At 44.0% G+C, this 23,386-nt stretch overlaps 1 protein-coding gene across 1 annotated transcript in view; it reads right to left on the reverse strand.

Annotated features, from left to right (window-relative positions):
- LOC129855285 (voltage-dependent R-type calcium channel subunit alpha-1E-like) overlaps nucleotides 1-23,386 on the reverse strand; it is a 173,695-nt gene that overhangs the window by 11,582 nt on the left and 138,727 nt on the right. Inside the window, exons 20-44 of the mRNA XM_055922777.1 lie at nucleotides 18,412-19,296; nucleotides 17,953-18,191; nucleotides 17,666-17,777; nucleotides 16,835-16,964; nucleotides 15,119-15,178; nucleotides 14,707-14,813; nucleotides 14,491-14,502; nucleotides 12,142-12,238; nucleotides 11,008-11,168; nucleotides 10,712-10,849; nucleotides 10,374-10,575; nucleotides 9,644-9,808; nucleotides 8,730-8,840; nucleotides 8,288-8,368; nucleotides 8,055-8,174; nucleotides 7,871-7,936; nucleotides 6,699-6,790; nucleotides 6,454-6,616; nucleotides 6,149-6,276; nucleotides 5,713-5,809; nucleotides 3,947-4,052; nucleotides 3,693-3,800; nucleotides 3,477-3,577; nucleotides 3,275-3,381; nucleotides 2,879-3,014 (exon numbers count right to left, since the gene is read on the reverse strand). Of these exons, the coding sequence (XP_055778752.1) occupies nucleotides 2,879-3,014; nucleotides 3,275-3,381; nucleotides 3,477-3,577; nucleotides 3,693-3,800; nucleotides 3,947-4,052; nucleotides 5,713-5,809; nucleotides 6,149-6,276; nucleotides 6,454-6,616; nucleotides 6,699-6,790; nucleotides 7,871-7,936; nucleotides 8,055-8,174; nucleotides 8,288-8,368; nucleotides 8,730-8,840; nucleotides 9,644-9,808; nucleotides 10,374-10,575; nucleotides 10,712-10,849; nucleotides 11,008-11,168; nucleotides 12,142-12,238; nucleotides 14,491-14,502; nucleotides 14,707-14,813; nucleotides 15,119-15,178; nucleotides 16,835-16,964; nucleotides 17,666-17,777; nucleotides 17,953-18,191; nucleotides 18,412-19,296 (3,724 nt within the window). The remainder of the gene's footprint in view (nucleotides 1-2,878; nucleotides 3,015-3,274; nucleotides 3,382-3,476; nucleotides 3,578-3,692; nucleotides 3,801-3,946; nucleotides 4,053-5,712; nucleotides 5,810-6,148; nucleotides 6,277-6,453; nucleotides 6,617-6,698; nucleotides 6,791-7,870; nucleotides 7,937-8,054; nucleotides 8,175-8,287; nucleotides 8,369-8,729; nucleotides 8,841-9,643; nucleotides 9,809-10,373; nucleotides 10,576-10,711; nucleotides 10,850-11,007; nucleotides 11,169-12,141; nucleotides 12,239-14,490; nucleotides 14,503-14,706; nucleotides 14,814-15,118; nucleotides 15,179-16,834; nucleotides 16,965-17,665; nucleotides 17,778-17,952; nucleotides 18,192-18,411; nucleotides 19,297-23,386) is intronic.

Consider the following 23,386-nt stretch of genomic DNA (forward strand, 5'->3'; position numbering starts at 1 on the left):
CACAGAAGGGGGCAAGGCAGATGTATCAGCTACTACAATCCAGTGCTGCTAGATAGAACTGGCTTTGATTGTGTATAGTTCATTAGAATGTGTATTGATAAAAATGTAGGTGTGTGTTTGAATGGCTTTGAGGGTAACGTGAGAGTGTGTTTGACGGGGCCTCCCGAGTGGCACAGCGGTGTAAGTCACTGCATCGCAGTGTTAGAGGTGTCGCTACAGACCTGGGTTTGATCCCAGGCTGTGTCACAGCCAGCTGCGACCGGGAGACCCAAGAGGCGGTGCACAATTGGCCCAGCGTCGTCCGGGTTAGGGGAGGGTTTGGCTGGCCGGGATGTCCTTGTCCCATCGCGCTCTAGCGACTCCTTGTGGCGGGCCGGGCACATGAACGCTGACGTTAGTCGCCAATTGTACAGTGTTTCCTCCGACACGTTGGTGCGGCCGGCTTCCGGGTTAAGCGATCAGTGTGTCGAGAAGCAGTGCGGCTTGGCAGGGTCGTGTTTCAGAGGACGCATGGCTCTCGACCTTCGCCTCTCCCGTGTCTGTACTGGAGTTGCAGCGATGGGACAAGACTGTAACTACCAATTGGGGCAAAAAAGGGCTAAAAGTGTGCATGACTCACAGATGAGAAACTAATCTGTGCTGGGTCTAATAGTTATGATGACAGTCTGATTGTACTGTACACTCTTGGAAAAATTGTTATTCGACTGTCCCCATAGGAGAACCCTTTAAAGAACCCTTTTCGGTTCCAGGTCGAACCCTTTCCACCGAGGGTTCTATATGGCACCCAAAGGAGTTCTACCTGGAACCAAAAATGTTTATCCTATGGTGACAGCCAAAGAACCCTTTTGGAACCCTTTTTTTCTAAGAATAAGAGGGTAGGGATCAGCAACAGTGCTTTTTACAATGTTGTTTCAGACAAGAGTTTGATGATGAAGCAGAACACACTGGCACCATACATAAAACCTCTCGACACAAATCACACCCCACTAGCGTCCGAATACTGCATACTGATTGGGCTGGGACAGTGACAACTAATTTACTGGACAGTGACACAGTGATGGATGGGGGTTTGGATGAGTCAGAGTGAGTCCAGTCAGATGCTGCCTCTCCTGGGACAAACAGTCTCAATTTCCCCCTCCGCTTCTCTCTGGATTACAACCACATCATACCAGACTATAACCCAACCCCATAATATCTCACTGGAGGTTTACCCATCAAAAGTCTAACTACTAATGCATTTAGTGTGTAATACTAAAAACACAATCATTTCCCCATTAAGTGAGTAACATACTAATTAATACATGCTTTTACACTGTGTATATGCGGAATTCACTTTAAAGTCATAGTTCACCCAAATGACAAAATAAAATATTGGTTTACTTACCTTGTAAGCAGTCTACACACATCATGTCCACATCATCTGAAAGTATCTCAAATTGATTCCCAAAAAATGCAAAAATCTGTCCCATGACTTGAATGTGATTTGTGCACCAATGCTAAAATGTTAGCATTTGGAAACAGTGCGAGCCACTGCCAGGGAAACTATACCAAAGCATAGATTGCTGTCATACCTTGTACACTGAACAAAAATATTACTGCAACATGCAACAATTTCAAAGATTTTACTGACTAACAGTTAATAAAAGGAAATCAGTCAATTGAAATAAATGAACTATTCCCTGATCTATGGATTTCACATGACTGGGAATACACATATGCTTCTGTTGGTCACAGATACCTTAAAAAAAGGTAGGGGCGTGGATCAGAAAACCAGTCAGTATCTGGTGTGACCACCATTTGCTTCATGCAGCACGACACATCTCCTTCACATAGAGTTGATTAGGCTGTTGATTGTGGCCTGTGGAATGTTGTCCCACTCCTCTTCAATGGCTGTGCGAAGTTGCTTGATATTGGCGGGAACTGGAACACGCTGTCGTACATGTCATTCCAGAGCATCCCAAACATGCGCAATGGGTGACATGTCTGGTGAGTATGCAGACCATGGAAGAACTGGGACATTTTCAGCTTCCAGGAATTGTGTACAGATCCTTGTGACATGGGGCTGTGCATTATCATACCGGAACAATGAGATGATGAACAGCATGACAATGGGCTTCATGATCTTGTCACGGTATCTCTGTGCATTCAAATTGCTATAGATAAAATGCAATTGTGTTTGTTGTCCGTAGCTTATACCTGTCCATACCATAACCCCACCGCCACCATGGGGCACTCAGATCACGTTGACATCAGCAGACCGCTCGCACACAACGCCATACAAGTGGTCTGCGGTTGTGTGGCTGGTTGGACGTACTGCCAAATTCTCTAAAACGACATTGGAGGCGGCTGATGGTTTAGAAATTAACATTCAATTCTCTGGCAACAGCTCTGGTGGACATTCCTGCAGTTAGCATGCCAATTGCATGTTCCCTCAAAACTTTAGACATCTGTGGCATTGTATTATGTGACAAAACTGCACATTTTAGAGTGGCCATTTATTGTCCCAGCACAAGGTGCACCTGTGTAATGATCATGCTGTTTAATCCGCTCCTTGATATGCCACATCTATCAGGTGGATGGATTATCTTGGCAAAGGAGAAATGCTCACTAACAGGGATGTAAACAAATTTGTGCAGTTGAGAGAAATAAGCTTTTTGTGCGTATGGAAAATTTCTCTGATCTTTTATTTCAGCTCATGAAACCTGAGACCAACACTTGACATGTTGCGTTTTATATTTTGTTCAACATACATACATTGATTTCCTTAGCAATGTGCAATTTTGTAATTTTTGTGAACTATCCCTTTGATTTGATTTGATTAGGGCGTTGAGTGAGTGTGTTTCTGGGGATGTTACAGTACTTGAGACCTATTCCTTACCAGAGTGTGGAGCTGGTGGTGGTGGTAGTGATAGTGGTGGTAGTCCTCCTCTTTATCCTCAAGGTCCTGGGACATGGGTTGCATGAACATCTCCTGGGGGGAGATGGGACTCAAGGCCACAAACCCTCCTCTGGTCCTGATGGAACGGATAAGAAGACAGACATTCAGAGAGGGATAGGGGATACCTAGTCAGTTGCACAACTGAATGCATTCAACCTAAATGTGTCTTCTGCATTTAACCCAACCCCTCTGAATCAGAGAGGTGCAGGGGCTGCCTTAATCGACGGCGTACGTCATCGGCGTCCGGCATGCCTATCTAGGATGAACACACACATCTATTAACATACCTGTACCCACACAGGCTTGGGGACTTTAGGAGTCAAAAAGCATATTTACAGGGCAGATCCAGCGCTGTGGGTCAGAAAGGGGAGGGCTTTGGCACTGCAGAGGATGTCCTGAGGCAGAGAGGACGCGTCCATACGCTGGAACATGGGAGCGTGTTTCTATAGGGGATGAGGATGAAATAGGTCCAGTATGAGAGTATGCAAACTACTGTTCAGAGGCCATAGTTTCATACTGTGCATACAGGTAGACATACCTGCTCCTCCAGCTGTTGCCTGAGCTTCTTGGCTTTGCTCTGCTTGTAGTAGTCCATGATCATCATAGCTGCGTAGATCTTCCCAATGGTCATATGATTTGCTAGAAGAATGGCATAAGGTCACTCATTTGGAATTCTTTTAAAAGCAAAATTACTATAGCAAATAGTTCAACTACATTGACTAATGCCAGATGTACAATACATTCTGACTGTCACCTTTGTGGATGGGGACGAGCAGGTCTAGGGTCTTCTGAGAAAGGTGTGGCCAGATGATACCGATCTCCTTCTGTAGGTCTGAATCCATCTGCCCCCTGTCCTCCCCTCCTGGAACCACCACAACAACAACAGGAGATAAAGCATGCAGCAGGTGCTCATGGGGGCGGTTGGTCAACAGTGTGTAGAGAAAGTTGAGAAGAACAACAAGTTCAGAGAGTTGTTCATGTTCATCTATTTTCACATGCCAGCCTGACCTCTGGCTATCTTGACCTCCAGGGCAGTTCGGATCAGGGCCATGAGGGTGGAGGTGAAGTGAACAGACATCTCCTCATCCACGGGCATGTTCATCAGCACCAGCCTCTGAGGGTGTCCATGGAAAGAGGGGGGAGCAACGCAGGAAATATTATTCACTAACCAGGAGACAACATGTTGCCAACAAGAGATGCTCAGTTAACCATTTATGCCTTACAGTAATATACAAGTCTCAACTACTTGATAGTCTTTTTTCACTGTTCAAGCTAAACTTACAATCAAAGGATTATAAATGCATGTTTTAATAACACAATTCTCAAATAAGAATGACAGTGTAACAACAGCCAAGAGACTCACAACACAGTGTGCACAAAGAGGGTAGGTTCATTTCCATTGTACAGTCCATGCACACGTATGACAAGACAATGATAATGGAAAAAAAGGCAAAGAGGGCAAGGGCAGAAGGCACATGCGTATAGATAGAGGAAGTAATCAAGCAGCAGTGATTGAGAAAGATTGTTTGACATTCTGACACTGTACAATGTGGCTCTATGAAATATATGTTCGCTTTTTGCACCCGTTTCAAAACCGAAGCATTCTTACTGACACTGAAAACCAGTTATTCCACAAACAGCTCTTAAACACACAAAACCTTCCTCAGTTATTTCTCTGCCAAGATGCAAATCAATACAAAAAAGAAAACGCCAAAGCACAATGCTAATTTATTTTTACTCTACGTATTGTCATCTGCCGATCAAAAAACACCATTGTGGATTCTCTTACAATTCGACAAGCAACACGTTACAGTACGATAGACAACAGTCATTTTCCACACTTCATTTGGAATTGGCTATATAACACAGAGGGAAAGGTTTTACTTTGCCATCTCCATTGACCAAATGTAGAAACGTTGCCTAGTTGTCTTTGGTCTACCTTATAAGCCACTTTGGAGGGACATTTCTTTCCGAGGCCAAGAGGTGGCGACATATCAGTCAGCATCTCGTACATGTCAGTGTAATGAATACGCCCGCTGGGGAGGAGGCAGGGAGCAGGGCAGATGACAAGGAGGACGAGGAGGAGGAGGAAGGGCAGGGAAGGTATTACCAAGGAATGAAGGAAGAAAAGAATATGAAAAAAAGGAAGAGATATCAGAAAGAGGGTTATTCAATGGCATTACACAGAAAGGATCAAATCAGGTTGTGGTATTTCTATGCAGACTTGGCATAGAAAAGAGAGAGGAGAAGAAAATCTAAAATCAAAGACCAAAGGAATGACAGCAGGGTCCTCTGTGGATCTGGCAGATACTTACCTGGCATCCTAAACCTGCAACGTTACTGCTGACTATTGTCAGGGAGGGACTTACAGTAGGCCCCACTATAACGATTCTCATGATTCTACTATAACCAGTCAACTAAATCAGAGGTACCAGATCCAACCAGCCACAGAGTGTCACGACTCAGCACACTGGTTTTGTGTAGTTGTTTGTTACACTAAATGTTCCAATAGTTCATTGCTCTGCATCTACAGCATGAAGTGCATAATGATATTGTCTGTATGCTAGAGGAGGAGCCGTCTCTTTGTATCCTGAAGCCATAACCCAGTCATTCTTTGGCCTGGGGCAGAACCAGGGCGGTCCCCCTTCAGCAGTGCAAGCAGGCCTTAGAGGGGTAGTGAAAATTGTTGGAGAGGAATGGAAGGGAGCAGAGGAAGGGTCCCAACAGGTAGGAGGGGGTTAAGGGATCAAGGGATAGTGGTGGGGGAGCCAAACCTTGCAGGCCACGTTGTAGGGGCAGTTCTTTCCAAAGCCCAGGGGAGGGGAAATAGTGCGTACTACTGTGTACATCTCCTTATAGTGAATCCTTCCACTGGAAAGAACATATATTTCTGTAGTTAACAATAAACACAGAGATTCAGCTTTGCTGGAGTTTACTAGAGCTGGATTGCCACCATTGTCCTAACAAGAACCTGGAGAGCAGAGCATCAGGACACATCGGACAACAATTAGGCAAATATGCAATACTATTCATATTGTGAAATGTTTTGGACTTGAAGGCCATATGGTGGTATTTGTAAGTAGTTGGGTGAAACATTAGAATAACATTAAAATAGTAAATAATTCCTACATATAATGACATGCTGTGTAACATATGTGCTGTGCTGCTACTTTGTATGTGTTAGTATGTGTTGTTGGGCCTCTGACTTACCAAGCAGCTCGGTCGTATTCACCCCAGATACGAACAAACTCATCCAGATGATGAGGCCCCAAGATGGAAGAATCTCGGGTGAGGTACTCAAAGTTGTCCATGATCACAGCCACAAACAGATTCAGCATCTGAACAGTGATTAGAGGAGGTCATGGACAAGGAACTACAATATGTGTACATGAAAGGGAATATGTATGCATGTAAGTGTCTCCTTCAACTTCTTCCTCTCATTTCCGGTAAGAGACGGTCTCCTAGAGTAGGACTCATAGAGTAGGACAGCTGGACTCTTAGAGTAGGACTCTTACCAGAAATGAGCTGAAGAAGATGAAGGAAACAAAGTAGAAGTAGGCAAACTCAGTTCCACAGCGCTCCTCGTGGTCTGATGTTAGAGCTAAGGGGTCTGGCTCACACTTCTGCCCCCCCAAACATGACAGCATGATCTCCTGCCACGACTCCCCTGTGGCACTCCTGCAGGCAGACAGCAGTGTGTTGTTCAGAGACTGAGCCTTGGTTAGCCACTGTGTGACACATGCAGGATATCCTACTATACCTGAATAGCAACATCAGAGCACCAAAGAAGGTCTTGAAGTTGTTGTGTTGGTTGATGTGAGTCTCCTCATCCAGTCTGATGTTTCCAAAAACCTTGAGGAATATTCAAATCAAATCAAATTGTATGGGTCGTGTACACATACGTCATTCCTATGTCTATAGCTCCAACAGTGCAGTAATACCTAACAATATAAAATAATACACAAATTCCAAATATATATCAGAAATATCAGAACGAGCGATGTCAGAGTCGGTAACAAAAATATAAAACGCAACATGTAAAGTGTTGGTCCCATGTTTCATGAGCTGAAATAAAAGATTCAAGAATTTTTACATATGCACAAATTTGTATACATCCCTGTTAGTGGGCATTTCTCGTTTGCCAAGATAATCCATCCACTTGACAGGTGTGGCATATCAATAATCTGATTAAACAGCATGATCATTACACAGGTGCTTGCACAAGGTGCCTTGCTCTGGGGCCAATAAAAGGCCACTCTAAAATTTGCAGTTTTGTCACAAAACACAATGCCACAGATGTCTAATGTTTTGAGGGAGTGTACAATTGGCATGCTGACTGCAGGAATGTCCACCAGAGCTTTTGCCAGAGAATTGAATGTTCATTTCTCTACCATAAGCCACCTCCAAAGTTGTTTTAGAGAATTTGTTAGTACGTCTAACCGGCCTCACAACCGCAGACCACTTGTAACCACGCCAGCTCAGGAACTCCACATCCTGCTTCTTCACTTGCGGGATTGTCTGAGACCAGCCACCCGGACAGCTGATGAAACTGAGGATTTCTGTCTGTAATAAAGCCCTTTTTGTGGGGGGAAATTAAGTTTGATTGGCTGGGTTTGGCTCACCAGTTGGTGGGCCTGGCTCTCAAGTGGGTGGGCCTATGCAAAATCCATAGATTAGGACCTAATGAATTTATTTCAATTGACCGATTTCCTTATATGAACTGTAACTCAGTAAAATTGTTTAAATTGTTGCATGTTGCGTTTATATTTTTGTTCAGTATATAATGGTGTGTATAGACAGTATGGACAGTATATGAATAGAGACTATTCATGAGATATGTCTTGTGCTATATGCAGAACCGACACATTCACACCATGCAATGACGAACCAAGAAAGTGGCAGAATAGATCAAGCGTGTGAGCAACACCTTACCTGCATTCCGATGATTGCATAGATGAAGAAGAGCATGGCAATGAGCAGACAGACGTAGGGGAGAGCCTGAAAGAGAAACCCTATGTCATGATAAAGTAACAGTACCAGAAGTTACACACACACACCTGGCTTCAGTCTTAAGTGTCTCTTTCCAGTGCTGTACTGTATTGTGAGTGGAGCTGACCTTAAAGGACTGGACAAAGGTCCAGAGCAGGATGCGGATGGTGTAACCCTGCCTCAACAGCTTGATCAGTCGAGCAGCTCGGAACAGCTTCAGGAAACCCATGTTGAAGGTCTCAATTGACTAAAGGGAGATGAGAGAGACACTAGCACTATGTATGCCGTTTATTTACAGTACACTGCATAGAAATGGCAACGTAATCAGCCATTGACTGATATTCAGTCATGCTTTTTTACCTGCAGGTCCACCACTATTTCTGTGATGCTGCCCAAAACCGTGATGAAGTCAAATATATTCCAAGTGTCTCGAAAGTAGTTCTGGAAAAGAGAGGACAACATCCATACTTCAGTCAGTAGATGTTAGTAGCATTGCACACAGTATCAGATCATGATGTTATGGGCAGTACAGATGTAGGATCTTCATTTGAGCCAGTTTGCTACAGGAGGAAAATAGGAACAGGAAATGTGAATTATTATGTGGATTATATTCAATGGGCATTTTTGTAGGGGTTGATACATTTTTCGTTAGGGAAAATCAAGTCTGAAATTACAAACTTTAGAAGCCTTTTTAAAACTGAAATACACTACAAGTTTGCATTTCCTGCCATGCAGGAAAAGTCTCAGCAAGAGACTTTTCAAATTAAGATCCTACATCTGTAAGTTTAAACTGTTTCCTCACCAGAAAGCCAAAGGCCATGATCTTGAGGACACACTCCACAGAGAAGAGCACAGTGAAGGCTGTGTTCAGGTGTTTCAGCATAGCCTCGTACACTGGTGGGGCTGAGTAATACTACCACCACATAGGAGAGCGAAAGAGAGAGACACCATTAAACACAATTGGAATTACTCCAAATTACTGGGATGCACAGATAACCCCAAATGACACAATGAACCCAAACACACACCATCTTGCTCAACCACCATACAACTATAGAACTATAGCCACAGGTTAATGGCAGATTCCCTCTGATACGTAAATAGCGAAACATTGAGCAGAGCTGAGGCTAAAAGGAGTAATTAATCAGAGTTGTACAGGCAGAGTTAATGAGGACATGTTAAATACTAGCAGGTGGATATAGATCAATATTTAATAAAGGCTGAGTCATCCTCTGCTCTGTCTGATGGCTCTCTCCCTCTGTCTGACCGAAGGCTTTTTCTCGGAATAAATTAAATGCTCACGGGATGGAAAAAACCCAGACCGTTAGCTAGAGCCCAGCACAGGGTAGAGGGACATGCATCATACAACCCAATCAGCTACAGCAGAGGTGTCAAATTAATTTTGCCACGAGGGCCAAATTCGGTCTTCAACGAGGCCCGGAGGGGCGCACTGAAAATTGGTTATATTTCCTTGGCGTCAAAATCTGCAAAAGCTAGTTCTCTAGATACTTTGCTAAATATAGTCTCCCCCCTTGCAGGCCAGATGTTTGACACCCCTGAGGTACAGCAACAGGCTCCATAATACCTTCTGCACCGCAGGGACTGCTATTAAGCTTTATAAATGGGATTAGTTCAGCATATGGGTCAGGTTGTACATTAGAGATAATGAACAAGGTGTAAATTAATGTACTGTTTGTATACAATCATTATCCACACCTTCATCATCAGGACAATGGTGTTGAGTGCAATCATGGCCAGCACAGTGTACTCAAAGGAGGGGGAGACCACAAAGTGCCAGAGGCGGTACTGGAACGTCTGTCTGTTCTGAGGCATGTAGCGGGTCAGGGGTTTGGCACTTATGGCAAAGTCAATGCAAGCCCTCTGTAAGGGAAAACACACAAGAAAGAAAGTTGAAGAACAGTTTGTTGTGCAGGAAATAGCCTGGGATTAAGTACAGTATGTAGCAGCTAGCTCTGGGAAAGTCCTTATATTTTATCCTTGAAGTAGACGCATTGCTATGTGGACTGCTGGGAACATTCTGGTCAGTGTCGGCTGAGGGATACCTGGTGGGAGAGACTTTGTGTCTGGAGGGGAACTCTCACTATTCCTGTATATTTACCTAGTGTTCTCCATGAGCCAGTGTGCTCCTCTACGTAATCACCTGTCAAGACCGAGCAAGTTAAGTCTAAAAGAACAGACGGCGTCATTTTGATGTGTTTGCTACATTCTACCAGCAAACCATATCACTAACACTTACACTGAGCTGGTGTGTTGTATGGTATCACTGGAAATTCTACATTTCAAATTTAATGTCTGTTACATTTCGTTTGGTTGAGGATTCTGTGTAATGTGTGTGTGTGTGTGTGTGTGTGTGTGTGTGTCTGTGTGTGTGTCTGTGTGTGTGTATGTGTGTGTGTGTGTGTGTATGTGTATGTGACTCCATCACCTCATTCTTCTCCAAGCTGCACTCCTCCATCATCTTGTCTCCCTGCTCCTGGAAGGTGATGATGATGAGAGCCACAAATATGTTGACAAAGAAGAAGGGGAAGACCACAAAGTAGATGACATAGAAGATGGACATCTCCATCCTGTTGCCCTGGCTGGGTCCTCTGTCCTCCTCTGTCACGTCCACAGAGTGCTGCAGGACCCTGGACAGACACACAGACAGGCAGATCACACTCTGCTCAGCACTGGACACCCACATTGACATTCTGAAGTATATTTCAGTCTAGCCTATGTACAGTTGTGACATAGTGAGTAGTGTGTATGGAGAGTGAGACTTACTGTGGCCAGCCTTCCCCAGTAGAGACGGTGAACAGAGTGAGTAGGGCCCAGACTATATTGTCATAGTGAAAGTCATGTCTCCTCCACTCCCTCCTCTTCACGTCCTGCTTGTCTTTCTCATAGTTGATGTAGAAGCCCCTGATAGGATGAGACAGACACACAGTGTACAATGCACATTCAGTGGACAAAGAAACTAGAAAACATGACAATACTGTAGGTCTCCAATAGGTCTCCATCCACCACAACTATGTTAGTGTTCTGTAAGGCCCTATGCAGGCAGCGCAGCAGACACCTACTGGCAGTCCTTCTCTGTGTCTTTGGATCCGTCAGTGCAGTAGAAGAACTTCCCCTTGAACAGCTGCACAGCAATGACAGCGAAAATGAACATGAAGAGCTTGTAGACGATGAGGATGTTGAAGACGTTCTTCAGAGAGGTCACCACACAGTCAAACACTGCCTACACACAGACAGAGGATGACGGATGAGGGAGGGCAATTTAAAAAAAAGTCAGACAGTGACTGATATGCTAAAACTGTAGGGGTTTAGCTTTCGTCCAGTCACAGATGTAGGACCTTAGTTTGATCACCCTGTTGAAGGAGGACATTTAAAACGTGTAGTTTATTCGTGATTTGAAAAGGCTTCTGAAGTTTCTAATTTCCACTTTGAAATTTCAGACTTGATTTTCTCTAACGAAGAATTTAGCAACCACTACAAAAAATGTAATTCATTGTAATTCATTGTAATCCACATAATAATTAACATTTCCTGTTGCTGCAGGATTATTTTTCTGCTGAAGCAAACTGGCTCAAATTAAGATCTTATATCTATAGTGTCTTATTTGTTGAGGGTGACTTCTAACTCAAGTGGTATAAATAGCATACAATTGTCCAAAATGATCCCAAACTGTTGTTGCGACATGACTGACTGGAAGAGGATTGTATTATTCTGTAGATCTTTATTTCACTTTACAGTCCCAGGATAATCAAGTCTATTGATTGCAGTTTTTCTGTTAGCACCTGACTGACTACCGTCCTGGTACATTCACACAGTTATCAGTCTGACTCATTTCCTCCAGGTTTGACAGAGACACTCTTCCCCACAGCAGAAATTGGATGTGTGAGGTTTGGGAAATCAATTTGTGACTAAACGTTTTCATGATCAAACGCTCAGGTTTATCACCTAATCTTCTCTCTGACTGATTCTCTGCTTCATGGAAACCCTCCTGTGGAAACAGGTGTGACTAACTGGATGTAAAGTCATCTCCACCTGTTTAACAGTGGCTTCTGCCCTCACCTGATACCATCATACCACACATACACTTTACCTCACCTTTGAACACCTTGATATATCTTGTATGTAGTCTATCCCTCAGACTGTTGACTGGAGGAGGCACGGTTAACATGGGAAGTCATATCTGAGAAATGGGTTACCTTGAGTTTCGGTAGTCTCTTGATGGTCTTCAGGGGCCTCAGTACGCGCAGCACCCGAAGAGACTTGATGGTTTTGATGTCCCGTCCTTTATTATTTCTACAAGTAGACACACGTAGAATGAAGAACCTGTTGAACTCACTTTAACACTGAGCTAACCATGTTACTTATTACAGGAGAGGTATTACTGTGTAGCGGTATATATTATAGAGGGGTAAAGAAAGATTTTGTTCGGGCGCCAGGCAGGCTTTACATTTCTGATTAGAAAGATACATGTACAGTGCCTTCATAAAGTATTCAGACCCCTTGACTTATTACACATGTTGTTTTGTTACAGCCTAAATTCAAAATGTATTTTTCTCACCCATCTACACAAAATACCTCATAATGACCAAGTGAAAACATGTTTTTAGAAATGTTTACTAATTTATTGAAAATGAAACACAGAAATATTTAATTGACTTAAACTGGGGCGAAGATTTACATTCCAACAGGACAATGACCCCAAGCATACAGCCAAAGCAATGCTGGAATGGCTCCAGAACAAGAACGTGAAAGTCATTGAATGGCCCAGCCAAATCTAATTTACCAGAGCTTGAGAAAATCTGCGAGGAAGAATGGGAAAAAATCCATGTGCAAAGCTGATAGACATACCCAAGATGACTCAATGCTATAATCGCCGCTAAAGATGCTTCTACAAAGTATTGACCCAGGGGTGTGAATACTTCACTGTAATAGCTACTAAATCACATTAGCGCACGTTAGCTCAACCGTCCAGCGGGGGGACACCGATCCTGTAGAGGTTTTAAGGTCATTTGCACTCTAAAGCAGGTTCCCATCAACGATTTGTCTGTATTTGGCTCCAGTCATTGTTCCCTCTATCCTGGCAGTCTCCCAGTTCCTGCTGCTGAAAAGCATGATGCTGACACCACCGTGCTTCACGGTAGGGATGGTGTTAGACAGGTGATGAGCTGGGCCTGGTTTTCTCCGACTATTTGGCCTGAATGCGCTTTGCATTCAGGCCAAATAGTTACATTTTTGCCCGGTTGCTCAATTTGGTCTGACGGCCAGCTCTCGGCAGAGTCTGGGTAGTTCCATATTTTCTTCATTTCCCAATGATGGAGACCACTGTGCTCATGGAAACTTTCAACACTTTAGATTTTTTAAAACCCTTCCCCAGATATATGCCTCGTCACAATTCTATCTCAGAGATCTACGGACAGTTCCTTGGACTTCATGGTACAGTTTCTGCTCTGACATACACTGTCAACTGTGGGACCTTACACTGAGTGTACAAAACATTAGGAACACCTTACTAACATTAAGTTGCACACTCTTTTGCCCTCAGAACAGCCTTAATTCATCAGGGCATGGGCTATCAAAAGCGTTCCACAGGGATGTTAGGCCATGTTGACTCCAATGCTTCCCACAGTTGTGTCAAGTTGGCTGGATGTCCTTTGGGTGGTGGACCATTCTTGATGCACACAGGAAACAGTTGAGCGTGAAAAACCAGCAGCATTGCAGTTCTTGACACCCTCAAACCAGTGTGCCTATCACCTACTACCATAACCCATTCAAAGGCACTTAAATATTTTGTCTTGCCCATTCACCCTCTGAATTTATACACATACACAATCTGTCTCAATTGTCTCAAGGCTTAAAAATCATTATTTAACCTGTCTCATCCCCCAGCTAAACTGATTGTGGATTTAACAAGCATTGCTTTGGCTGTATGGATTTAGTGGATTTAACAAGTGATATCAATAGCTTTCACCTGGTCAGTCATGTCATGGAAAGAGCAGGTGTGTTTCTTTCTAAATCATGTCCAAACAATTGATTTGGCCACAGGTGGATTCCACTAAAGTTGTAGTGGCATCTAAAGGATGATCAAAGGAAATTGGATGCATCTGAGCTCAGTTTGTAGTGTCCAAGAAAAGGGTTGTGAATTCTTAGGTAATTTGATAATTTTTGTATTTTATTTTCAATCAATTTGCTAAATATCTTATGGGTTATTATGGGTGAGAAAAATGTTGTCAATGGATATTTAAAAAAAAAAAAGATTTAACCTTTATTTAACTAGGCAAGTCAGTTAAGAACAAATTCTTATTTACAATGACGGCCGAGGAACAGTGGGTTAACTGCCTTGTTCAGGGGCAGAATGACAGATTTTTACCTTGTCAGCTCGGGAATTCGATCTAGCAACCGTTCAGTTACTGGCCCAACGCTCTAACCACTAGGCTACCTGCCGCCCCATGAATACTTTGTGAAGGCACTCTATGTAATGAACTATAGAGGACACATAGGATCCTGTTGAAGAGAGCAGAAAGAAGGGAAGGGAAGAAAGTGTTTACCCCAGCACATTCCTGGCAGTCCCACAGCAACACAATCCACAGGAGCAGAGGACGACAGAGAGAAAAAAGCGGATGCTGAACATGTATATCTCAGGATAGAAAAAACATGTATATCACAAAACGGAGTGAAACACAGTGCTATACTACACTGGCAGTATACACTGGTAATGTACACTACACAGGAAGTTATAACCTATGCAAGGTCACTTGACTCACGTGAGGGCGAAGGCCACCAGAGCTCCGACCACCACGATAAAGTCTAGAATGTTCCACAGGTCCCGGAAATAGGAGCCGTCATGGAGAATCAAGCCCTGGTCTATCATCTGTCAAAAATAAATCTTGTTAAATGATTTGAAAACAGAACTGTGATAAATATTTGCATTTGCCTCACTGTTAATTAGCTAAATACAATACATTCTGTCTATCTGACATGACATTTTCTTGGGACTAACAGTTTATGCCAAACATGTTCATGTACCTTCTGTCCAATCCAACTGATTCTGCTACAGTATGGTATGACCTATGGCATGTCAATATGACATCGTTTGGTAATGTTTTAATGCAGGATCCTTGCTGATTGAATAAAGAACACTGTATTTTTGTTCTATAAACTTGTTCTATAACTCACCTTTATTATCATTTCAAAGGTAAAGACACCTGTGAACACGTAGTCAAAGTAACGCAAAACCTGTGGGGTAAAAAGTAGACAAATATATGAACACATCCATTACAAAACTGGACTCCAGGGGATGAGGAAGAACATTTCATTCCTTGCCATCAGCTCATACATTAGAGGAGATCAGAGAGAGACAGATCAGAGAGAGACAGATCAGAGAGAGACTGATCAGAGAGACAGATCTGAGCGAGACAGATCAGAGAGAGACAGATCAGAGAGAGACAGATCAGAGAGAGACAGATCAGAGAGAGACAGATCAGAGAGAGATTGATCAGAGAGAGACAGATCAGAGAGACAGATCTGAGCGAGACAGATCAGAGAGAGACAGATCAGAGCGAGACAGATCAGAGAGAGACAGATCAGAGAGAGATTGATCAGAGAGAGACAGATCAGAGAGACAGATCTGAGCGAGACAGATCAGAGAGAGACAGATCAGAGCGAGACAGATCAGAGAGAGACAGATCAGAGAGAGACAGATCAGAGAGAGACAGATCAGAGAGAGACAGATCAGAGAGAGACAGATCAGAGAGAGACAGATCAGAGAGAGACAGATCAGAGAGTGACAGATCAGAGCGAGACAGATCAGAGCGAGACAGATCAGAGAGAGACTGATCAGAGCGAGACAGATCAGAGAGTGACAGATCAGAGCGAGACAGATCAGAGAGTGACAGATCAGAGAGACAGATCAGAGCGAGACAGATCAGAGAGAGACTGATCAGAGCGAGACAGATGAGAGAGAGACTGAGAGCTTCTGTTTAATGTGTTGCATCTGTTCTTCACCGCTGAACTGGGGACATATTTCCCTTTTAGGAAACCAACTTCTCTCTTTAATGGTCACACTGATTAAGTTGAACCGGAGGGAATTCTATTTCCATTTCAGACTTTGGAAGATGATGTTTTCAAGTGGAGCCCTTCTCTGCTGATGGATGTGTGCTTTGATTAGCTTCTTAGCGTGTCACCAGGCCCATTGCATTCCCAACTCTATTTGCATCAATCAGCAACATCCAGAGAAGCCCCACCCCATCAAGTCACCATGGGAGACCTTTACAAAGCAATTAACGTAATGCTTTCTTTCAGTCTTCCAGCTGCTCAGCTAGGACAGGGCCTGATATGAGACCCCAGGCACACATTCCCAATGATTTGTTTTTTTACCTCAAGGAACGTCTGTAACGAAGTACAAAACAATGGCATCGACAATAGGAATGCTGCAGAATTCCAGATTGTACTAGATTGACACTGTTTGTGCTATCTGTCCGATTTGTAGTCGTATGAAGAGCCTAAACCAGAGGTGGGAGTAGGGAGTGTGATGTAATGATTCTATACCCCCCAACACCCTCCTCTCCTCTATCTTGATCCTCAGTGTGAGCAGAGAGTGACAACTCTAATATTGCTGTTCCCCTGTGAGATCAGCGATACTCGTCAGAGACAGCGTCAAGCACAGACGCAGACACAATCCCCGTCACGAGTGTGTGCTTGCACTCACGGTATGCTGTGAGAAGATAGTACAGCACAGGAAAACAAAGCCAAACAAAAGCAATCACACGTCAAAGACAATAGCCTAGCCACCATTGTGGAGAAGGACTGTTCGAACAATGAGGCCCAAGGTCAGAGAGGAAAACAGCTATCTGTTGAGTTCATGTAAAGCCCAGTGACCAGACTGGCTCTTACTTTGTTCCAGTCGGAGGTGGCTGAAACGGGGTCCTCTGCAGCGAGGGCGATACTGCTGGCAGCGATCACCAGCAGGATGCACATCTCAAAGTAACGCAGGTTCACAACATAGTGACAGGCCCGGCGGATCCTAGAGATGGAACAGAGGATACAACCACTCTGACTGAGAAACAGAGAGACAGCTGTCAGAGCAGGACTGAAAGGGGTGTTTTGTTTCTATACCTCTATCATGCCTGTGTTTGATGGTGAGGATGAGGGTTTTAAGATGATGGTGAGGATGAGGGTTTTAAGATGATGGTGAGGATGATGGTTTTAAGAGGATGATGGTGAGGATGATGGTTTTAAGAGGATGGTGAGGATGTTGGTTTTAAGATGATGTTGAGGATGATGGTTTTAAGATGCTGGTAGGGATGATGGTGTTAGAATGACGGTAGGGATGATGGTAGGGATGATGGTATTAGGATGATGGTAGGGATGAGGGTGTTAGGATGACGGTAGGGAGGATGGTGTTAGGATGACGGTAGGGATGAGGGTGTTAGGATGATGGTAGAGATGATGGTGTTAGGATGACGGTAGGGATGATGGTGTTAGGATGATGGTGTTAGGATGACGGTAGGGATGAGGGTGTTAGGATGACGGTAGGGATGATGGTGTTCGGATGATAGTAGGGCTGAGGGTGTTAGGATGACAGTAGGGATGAGGGTGTTAGGATAAGGGTAGGGATGATGGTGTTAGGATGACAGTAAGGATGAGGGTGTTAGAATGATGGTAGGGAGGATGGCGTTAGGATGATGTAATAGGAAGAGCAGAGAAGAGCAGAGGGAGACTTACAGGTTGTCAGGTTTGAAGATGAACATACTGTCAGGTGTGACAGTATTGACTGGGCTGGCCACCTCTTCCTCGTCCTTCTCAGGCTTGGATGCCTCCACGTCTTTACTGTTGCCTGGAAGAGGTGGATAATGTGGGTGTGCTACTCTGATTGTGGTACCATGCTGTGATATCAGGGGTATCTCCAACACCGCATGAGATAAAGGTTTTCATACACCTCTCAGCAGAACTATTTTGAATGTGATTACAGTACATTGAATGTAAAATAAGGACACCCTTGATGGTGTTACCTGTGATGGGGGTGAGCTCTAGTGACAACTGGACATCGGTCACCTCGATGACAACACTGGAGCTCAGAGGGGACTGGTTCAGAGTGGTGGCGTTGCTATCGGTCTCACTGTCTCCTGTGGGGCCCTCTGGTAGCGCCAGTACTGCAGCCTGAGATGGCTGCAGGGTGGGTGGATCTGACAGTAGACCCTCCTCCCTGTTCTGCAGCTCAGGACCCCCAGTCTGATCATGTTCCCTCTGTCTGTGGAGGAGCAGAGGGACAAGGAACAACATCCAGACTCTGAGTCTGGATTCACTAGGGATTTGTTGTATTTAGGGCACCCTGAAGTCTGATACATTGAAAATAGGAGAATACTGACTATTAACACTTTACAAACAAAGTCTACAGAATACTATACAAACAGTCTACTATGTATTGAATTAATAGAACTAGCTGTACATCAGTGTGAGCTCTTCCTCACCTGTGTTCAGCCTCCCTGGTCTCAGAAGGCTGCCTGGTTTCTCCCTCGTTACCGTCTTTCCTCACCTCCTCCACTGGGTCCTCTGGGGTCTTCCTCTCCATGCTGACAGAGCGACTGCTGCCCTCCGCCTGAGGTGAGTCCAGGCCTCTGGCCCCAGCCTGGGCCTCACAGTGCCCTGTGCCCTGTGGCCTCCTGAGCCTCATGCCTTCCATGTCAGTGGTCAGGGTGTCACCAGCAGGAGGGCGGAACTTACGCACCGCTCTCTGCCTTCTCTCCCCATTCAACCAGGGGCTCCTGCGGCCATTGAGGCCTTGGTGGCAGTGGTTGGGGATGCCACACTTGCCCTCTGGGCATGGCTCAGATTCTGTAGGCTCCGGTATGAACACAGCTGTGGACGTGGGGGGGTCAGGCAGGGGCGTGTCAGTGGGATCGGGTGGCTCTGGTAAAGGGCTGGATAAGTGGAGCTCAGGGACACCCATGGACAGGGCTGGTTCCTCTTGGGGCATCTCCATGGGATTTGGGGGCTTAGCTGTGAAGGCCTTAGGGTCAGCTGTGGGATCAGCCAGCTTCAGGCTGCCTGTGGGTGTGCCTGTTGCTTTGAGGTGGTGTGGACAGCCAGGGGGCGCTTCCTGCTCCTCACTGGGGTTGCTGAAGAGGATCTCTCGGTTGGACATCTGCCGGTGCCTGCGCAGTTGGCTGGTTCTCTGCTCCCACACAGACATGGTCATCCGTCTACTCCTCTCCCTCCTGGACATGAAAGAGTTAGAGGAATTCAGTGGCGGGCATGGGGGCCCCTCGGCGAGGCTCTCAGCCTCCTCCAGAGAGTAGGCAGGCCGGCTCCTGTGTATCGCTCTTTTCCTATACAGGTAGGGTCTCCTCCTCCTGCTGGGAGAGAGGACAACAACACTGTCAGGATGAGCAGTAAGGGAGATAGCAACACAGTACTTGTCTATAGCAGTGATATACACTGAATGCTGTAAGTGCTATTCTTCATTTGAAACCAATTCCAAAATGTGTAAGAATTGCTTTTGAATTTCTTATACTTGGTTGTATACAAATGTTTGTGAAACATACACTTATAAATAAAACATTAGTACAAAACCAGTGAGCAGTTGGAACACATTCGAGAAAAGGCAAGTCTGATTTTCAAAGCTTGGTAAATAAGATCCAGAATTCTTATTAAGCATTTATAAGGGAAACAATTGACTGGATCAATGAAGATGTTATGTGGCAAATTAAGCAAAATGTAACTAGGAAGTTATAATAACTACAGCATAATGAAAGTGGGAGATGTGGGACTGATATAAAATGCAGAGCCAAATACTGTGAATGTAATAAAATGAGAATAGAACATTTACCCAGTTAAGAAAATCAGGCAGTTTGTTTTGAAATTGAAATGAACAGACAGTGTTAATACTTACTCGTACTTGTACTCTTGTGTGGTCCGTGTTATCAATAAGCGATTGGTTGAAAACAAGACATTAGTGCTTTTGTGAGCAGAGACAAAACAGAGCTTGAGACACAGTCCAAAACGCAAGACTCTACAGAGGCCATTGTCAATTTGAGTGGACCAGTATCAGTATATACGTCTACTGTATTTCTGTATAGACAAAATCATTATTCTCTGTATTACCAGGTAGTAAAATCCTTATGAATTATTCATCCAAATGAATGATGCCTAAATGTTTTGGCGTGTGCCTCGAGGAAAGCAAAGCGCAACATGACAAACAGGATGGTAGCAGTGTTAGAACAATGAGAACAACGTTAACATCAACAGGTGCAACATATAACATATTCAGGAAGTATGACAAGTTAAAGACATTCAGAAATACAGTATGGCACAGGAATAAAACACAGAAATGGCCTTTATTGGCACAAACATAGCAATGACAGATTGTTTAGGCAAATCAAACATGTCAGTTTGCATTATGCGCGCAGCTCTCGTCCCCAAAGTTGTGCCAGGGTCACATTGTCATTGGTCATGCTGGTCAGAGAGAGACATGCACCCTCCGCTCCCCAAAGGTCAGAAGTCACAGACAAGCTACAACCCTTTTCACTTCATCAACATCAGCATCATCATCATGCTCTGAAAGTCAGTTGTGCAAGAGCCCCAGGAAGATAGACGATAGGTCACAACATTTCACCCCAAACAACACAGACATGATGCAATGCAACCAAAGTTCAGGCTCTTCTCCAAACACAGACGCCGGGATACTCAATGGTATTTAAATCTCATCAATGTGATTCGACAAGTGCCTGACCCTGAATATGTCAGATGGTTTATATTAAGGGACCCTGCAAAAATCACAGATCCATCCCTACGCCTCAAACTGGATGAATCTACACAAATATTTACTTTGTTAATTCTGCATAAAGAAATGAATAGAACTGGTTATATTTGTAGCATCCACCAAAGCTCCGCTAACATCTACTCCTGCTGTACTAACGTAATGCCAAGGAGAACAAATGCTGCACAGCATGAGACCAACATTTTTAACCATGAAACGTTTAAAAATGCCTTTTTCCGCTCATGTGGTTTGAATGCCCATGCAATTTGCTGTTCATTTTCAACATGCACACGATATCTCTATGGAGCTAGAAGCAGAGCTACCATGTGAGTCGGCGCCATCTTGCCAGCATAGTGTGTCCCCATCTTGTAACATAGTATGTCCCTATCTTGTAACATAGTGTGTCCCCATGTTGTAACATAGTGTGTCCCCATCTTGTAGCATAGTGTCCCCATCTTGTAACATAGTGTGTCCCATGTTGTAAAACAGTGTGTCCCCATCTTGTAACATAGTGTGTCCCATGTTGTAAAATAGTGTGTCCCCATCTTGTAGTATAGTGTGTCCAAAATCTTGCAGTATTGTGTGTCCAAAATCTTGCAGGTATCTTGTGGTATAGTGTTTCCCCATCTTGTAACACAGTGTGTCCCCATCTTGTATTATAGTGTGCCCCCATCTTGAAACATAGTGTGTTCCCATCTTGTAGTATAGTGTGTTCCCATTTTGTAACATAGTGTGTCCCCATGTTGTAACATAGTGTGTCCCCATGTTGTAACAGTGTGTCCCCATCTTGTAACATAGTGTGTTCCCATCTTGTAGTATAGTGTGTTCCCATCTTATAACAGTGTGTCCCCATTTTGTAACATAGTGTGTCCCCATTTTGTAACATAGTGTGTCCCCATGTTGTAACAGTGTGTCCCCATTTTGTAACATAGTGTGTTCCCATCTTGTAACAGTGTGTCCCCATTTTGTAACATAGTGTGTCCCCATGTTGTAACAGTGTGTCCCCATCTTGTAACATAGTGTGTTCCCATCTTGTAGTATAGTGTGTCTCCATCTTGTAGTATAGTGTGTTCCCATATTGTAACATAGTGTGTCCCCATCTTGTATCATTGTGGGTCCCCATCGTGTAGTATAGTGTGTTCCCATCTTGTAGTATAGTGTGTCCCCATCTTGTAGTATATTGTGCCTCCATCTTGTAGTATAGTGTGTCTCCATCTTGTAACATAGTGTGTCCCCATCTTGTAGTATAGTGTGTCCCCATCTTGTAGTATATTGTGCCTCCATCTTGTAGTATAGTGTGTCCCCATCTTGTAGTATATTGTGCCTCCATCTTGTAGTATAGTGTGTCCAAAATCTTGCAGTATTGTGTGTCCAAAATCTTGCAGGTATCTTGTGGTATAGTGTTTCCCCATCTTGTAACACAGTGTGTCCCCATCTTGTATTATAGTGTGCCCCCATCTTGAAACATAGTGTGTTCCCATCTTGTAGTATAGTGTGTTCCCATCTTGTAACATAGTGTGTCTCCATCTTGTAGTATAGTGTGTCCCCATCTTGTAACATAGTGTCTAAATCTTGTAGTATGGTGTCCCATCTTGTAACACAGTGTGTCCCCACCTTGTAGTATAGTGTGTCTCCTTCTTGTAGTATAGTGTGTTCCCATCTTGTAACATAGTGTGTCCCCATCTTGTAACATAGTGTCTCAATCTTGTAGTATAGTGTGTCCCATCTTGTAACACAGTGTGTCCCCACCTTGTAGTATAGTGTGTCTCCTTCTTGTAGTATAGTGTGTTCCCATCTTGTAACATAGTGTGTCTTCATCTTGTAACATAGTGTCTCATTCTTGTAGTATAGTGTGTTCCCATCTTGTAACATAGTGTTCCCATCTTGTAACAGTGTGTCCCCATCTTGTAACATAGTGTGTCCCCATCTTGTAGTATATTGTGCCTCCACCTTGTAGTATAGTGTGTTCCCATCTTGTAGCATAGTGTGTTCCCATCTTGTAGTATAGCATGCCCTGATCTTGTAGTATAGTGTGTTCCCATCTTGTACTGCAGTGTGACCACATCTTGTAGTATAGTGTGTCTCCATCTTGTAGTATAGTGTGTTCCCATCTTGTAACATAGTGTGTCTCCATCTTGTAGTATAGTGTGTTCCCATCTTGTAACATAGTGTGTCTCCATCTTGTAGTATAGTGTGTTCCCATCGTGTAGTATAGTGTGTTCCCATCTTGTAACATAGTGTCTCAATCTTGTAGTATAGTGTGTCCCATCTTGTAACACAGTGTGTCCCCACCTTGTAGTATAGTGTATCTCCTTCTTGTAGTATAGTGTGTTCCCATCTTGTAGTATAGTGTGTTCCCATTTTGTAACATAGTGTGTCCCCATGTTGTAACAGTGTGTCCCCATCTTGTAACATAGTGTGTTCCCATCTTGTAGTATAGTGTGTTCCCATCTTATAACAGTGTGTCCCCATTTTGTAACATAGTGTGTCCCCATGTTGTAACAGTGTGTCCCCATGTTGTAACAGTGTGTCCCCATTTTGTAACATAGTGTGTTCCCATCTTGTAACAGTGTGTCCACATTTTGTAACATAGTGTGTCCCCATGTTGTAACAGTGTGTCCCCATCTTGTAACATAGTGTGTTCCCATCTTGTAGTATAGTGTGTCTCCATCTTGTAGTATAGTGTG

This window comes from Salvelinus fontinalis, chromosome 5 (assembly GCF_029448725.1).
Source record: "Salvelinus fontinalis isolate EN_2023a chromosome 5, ASM2944872v1, whole genome shotgun sequence".
NCBI lineage: Eukaryota > Metazoa > Chordata > Actinopteri > Salmoniformes > Salmonidae > Salvelinus > Salvelinus fontinalis.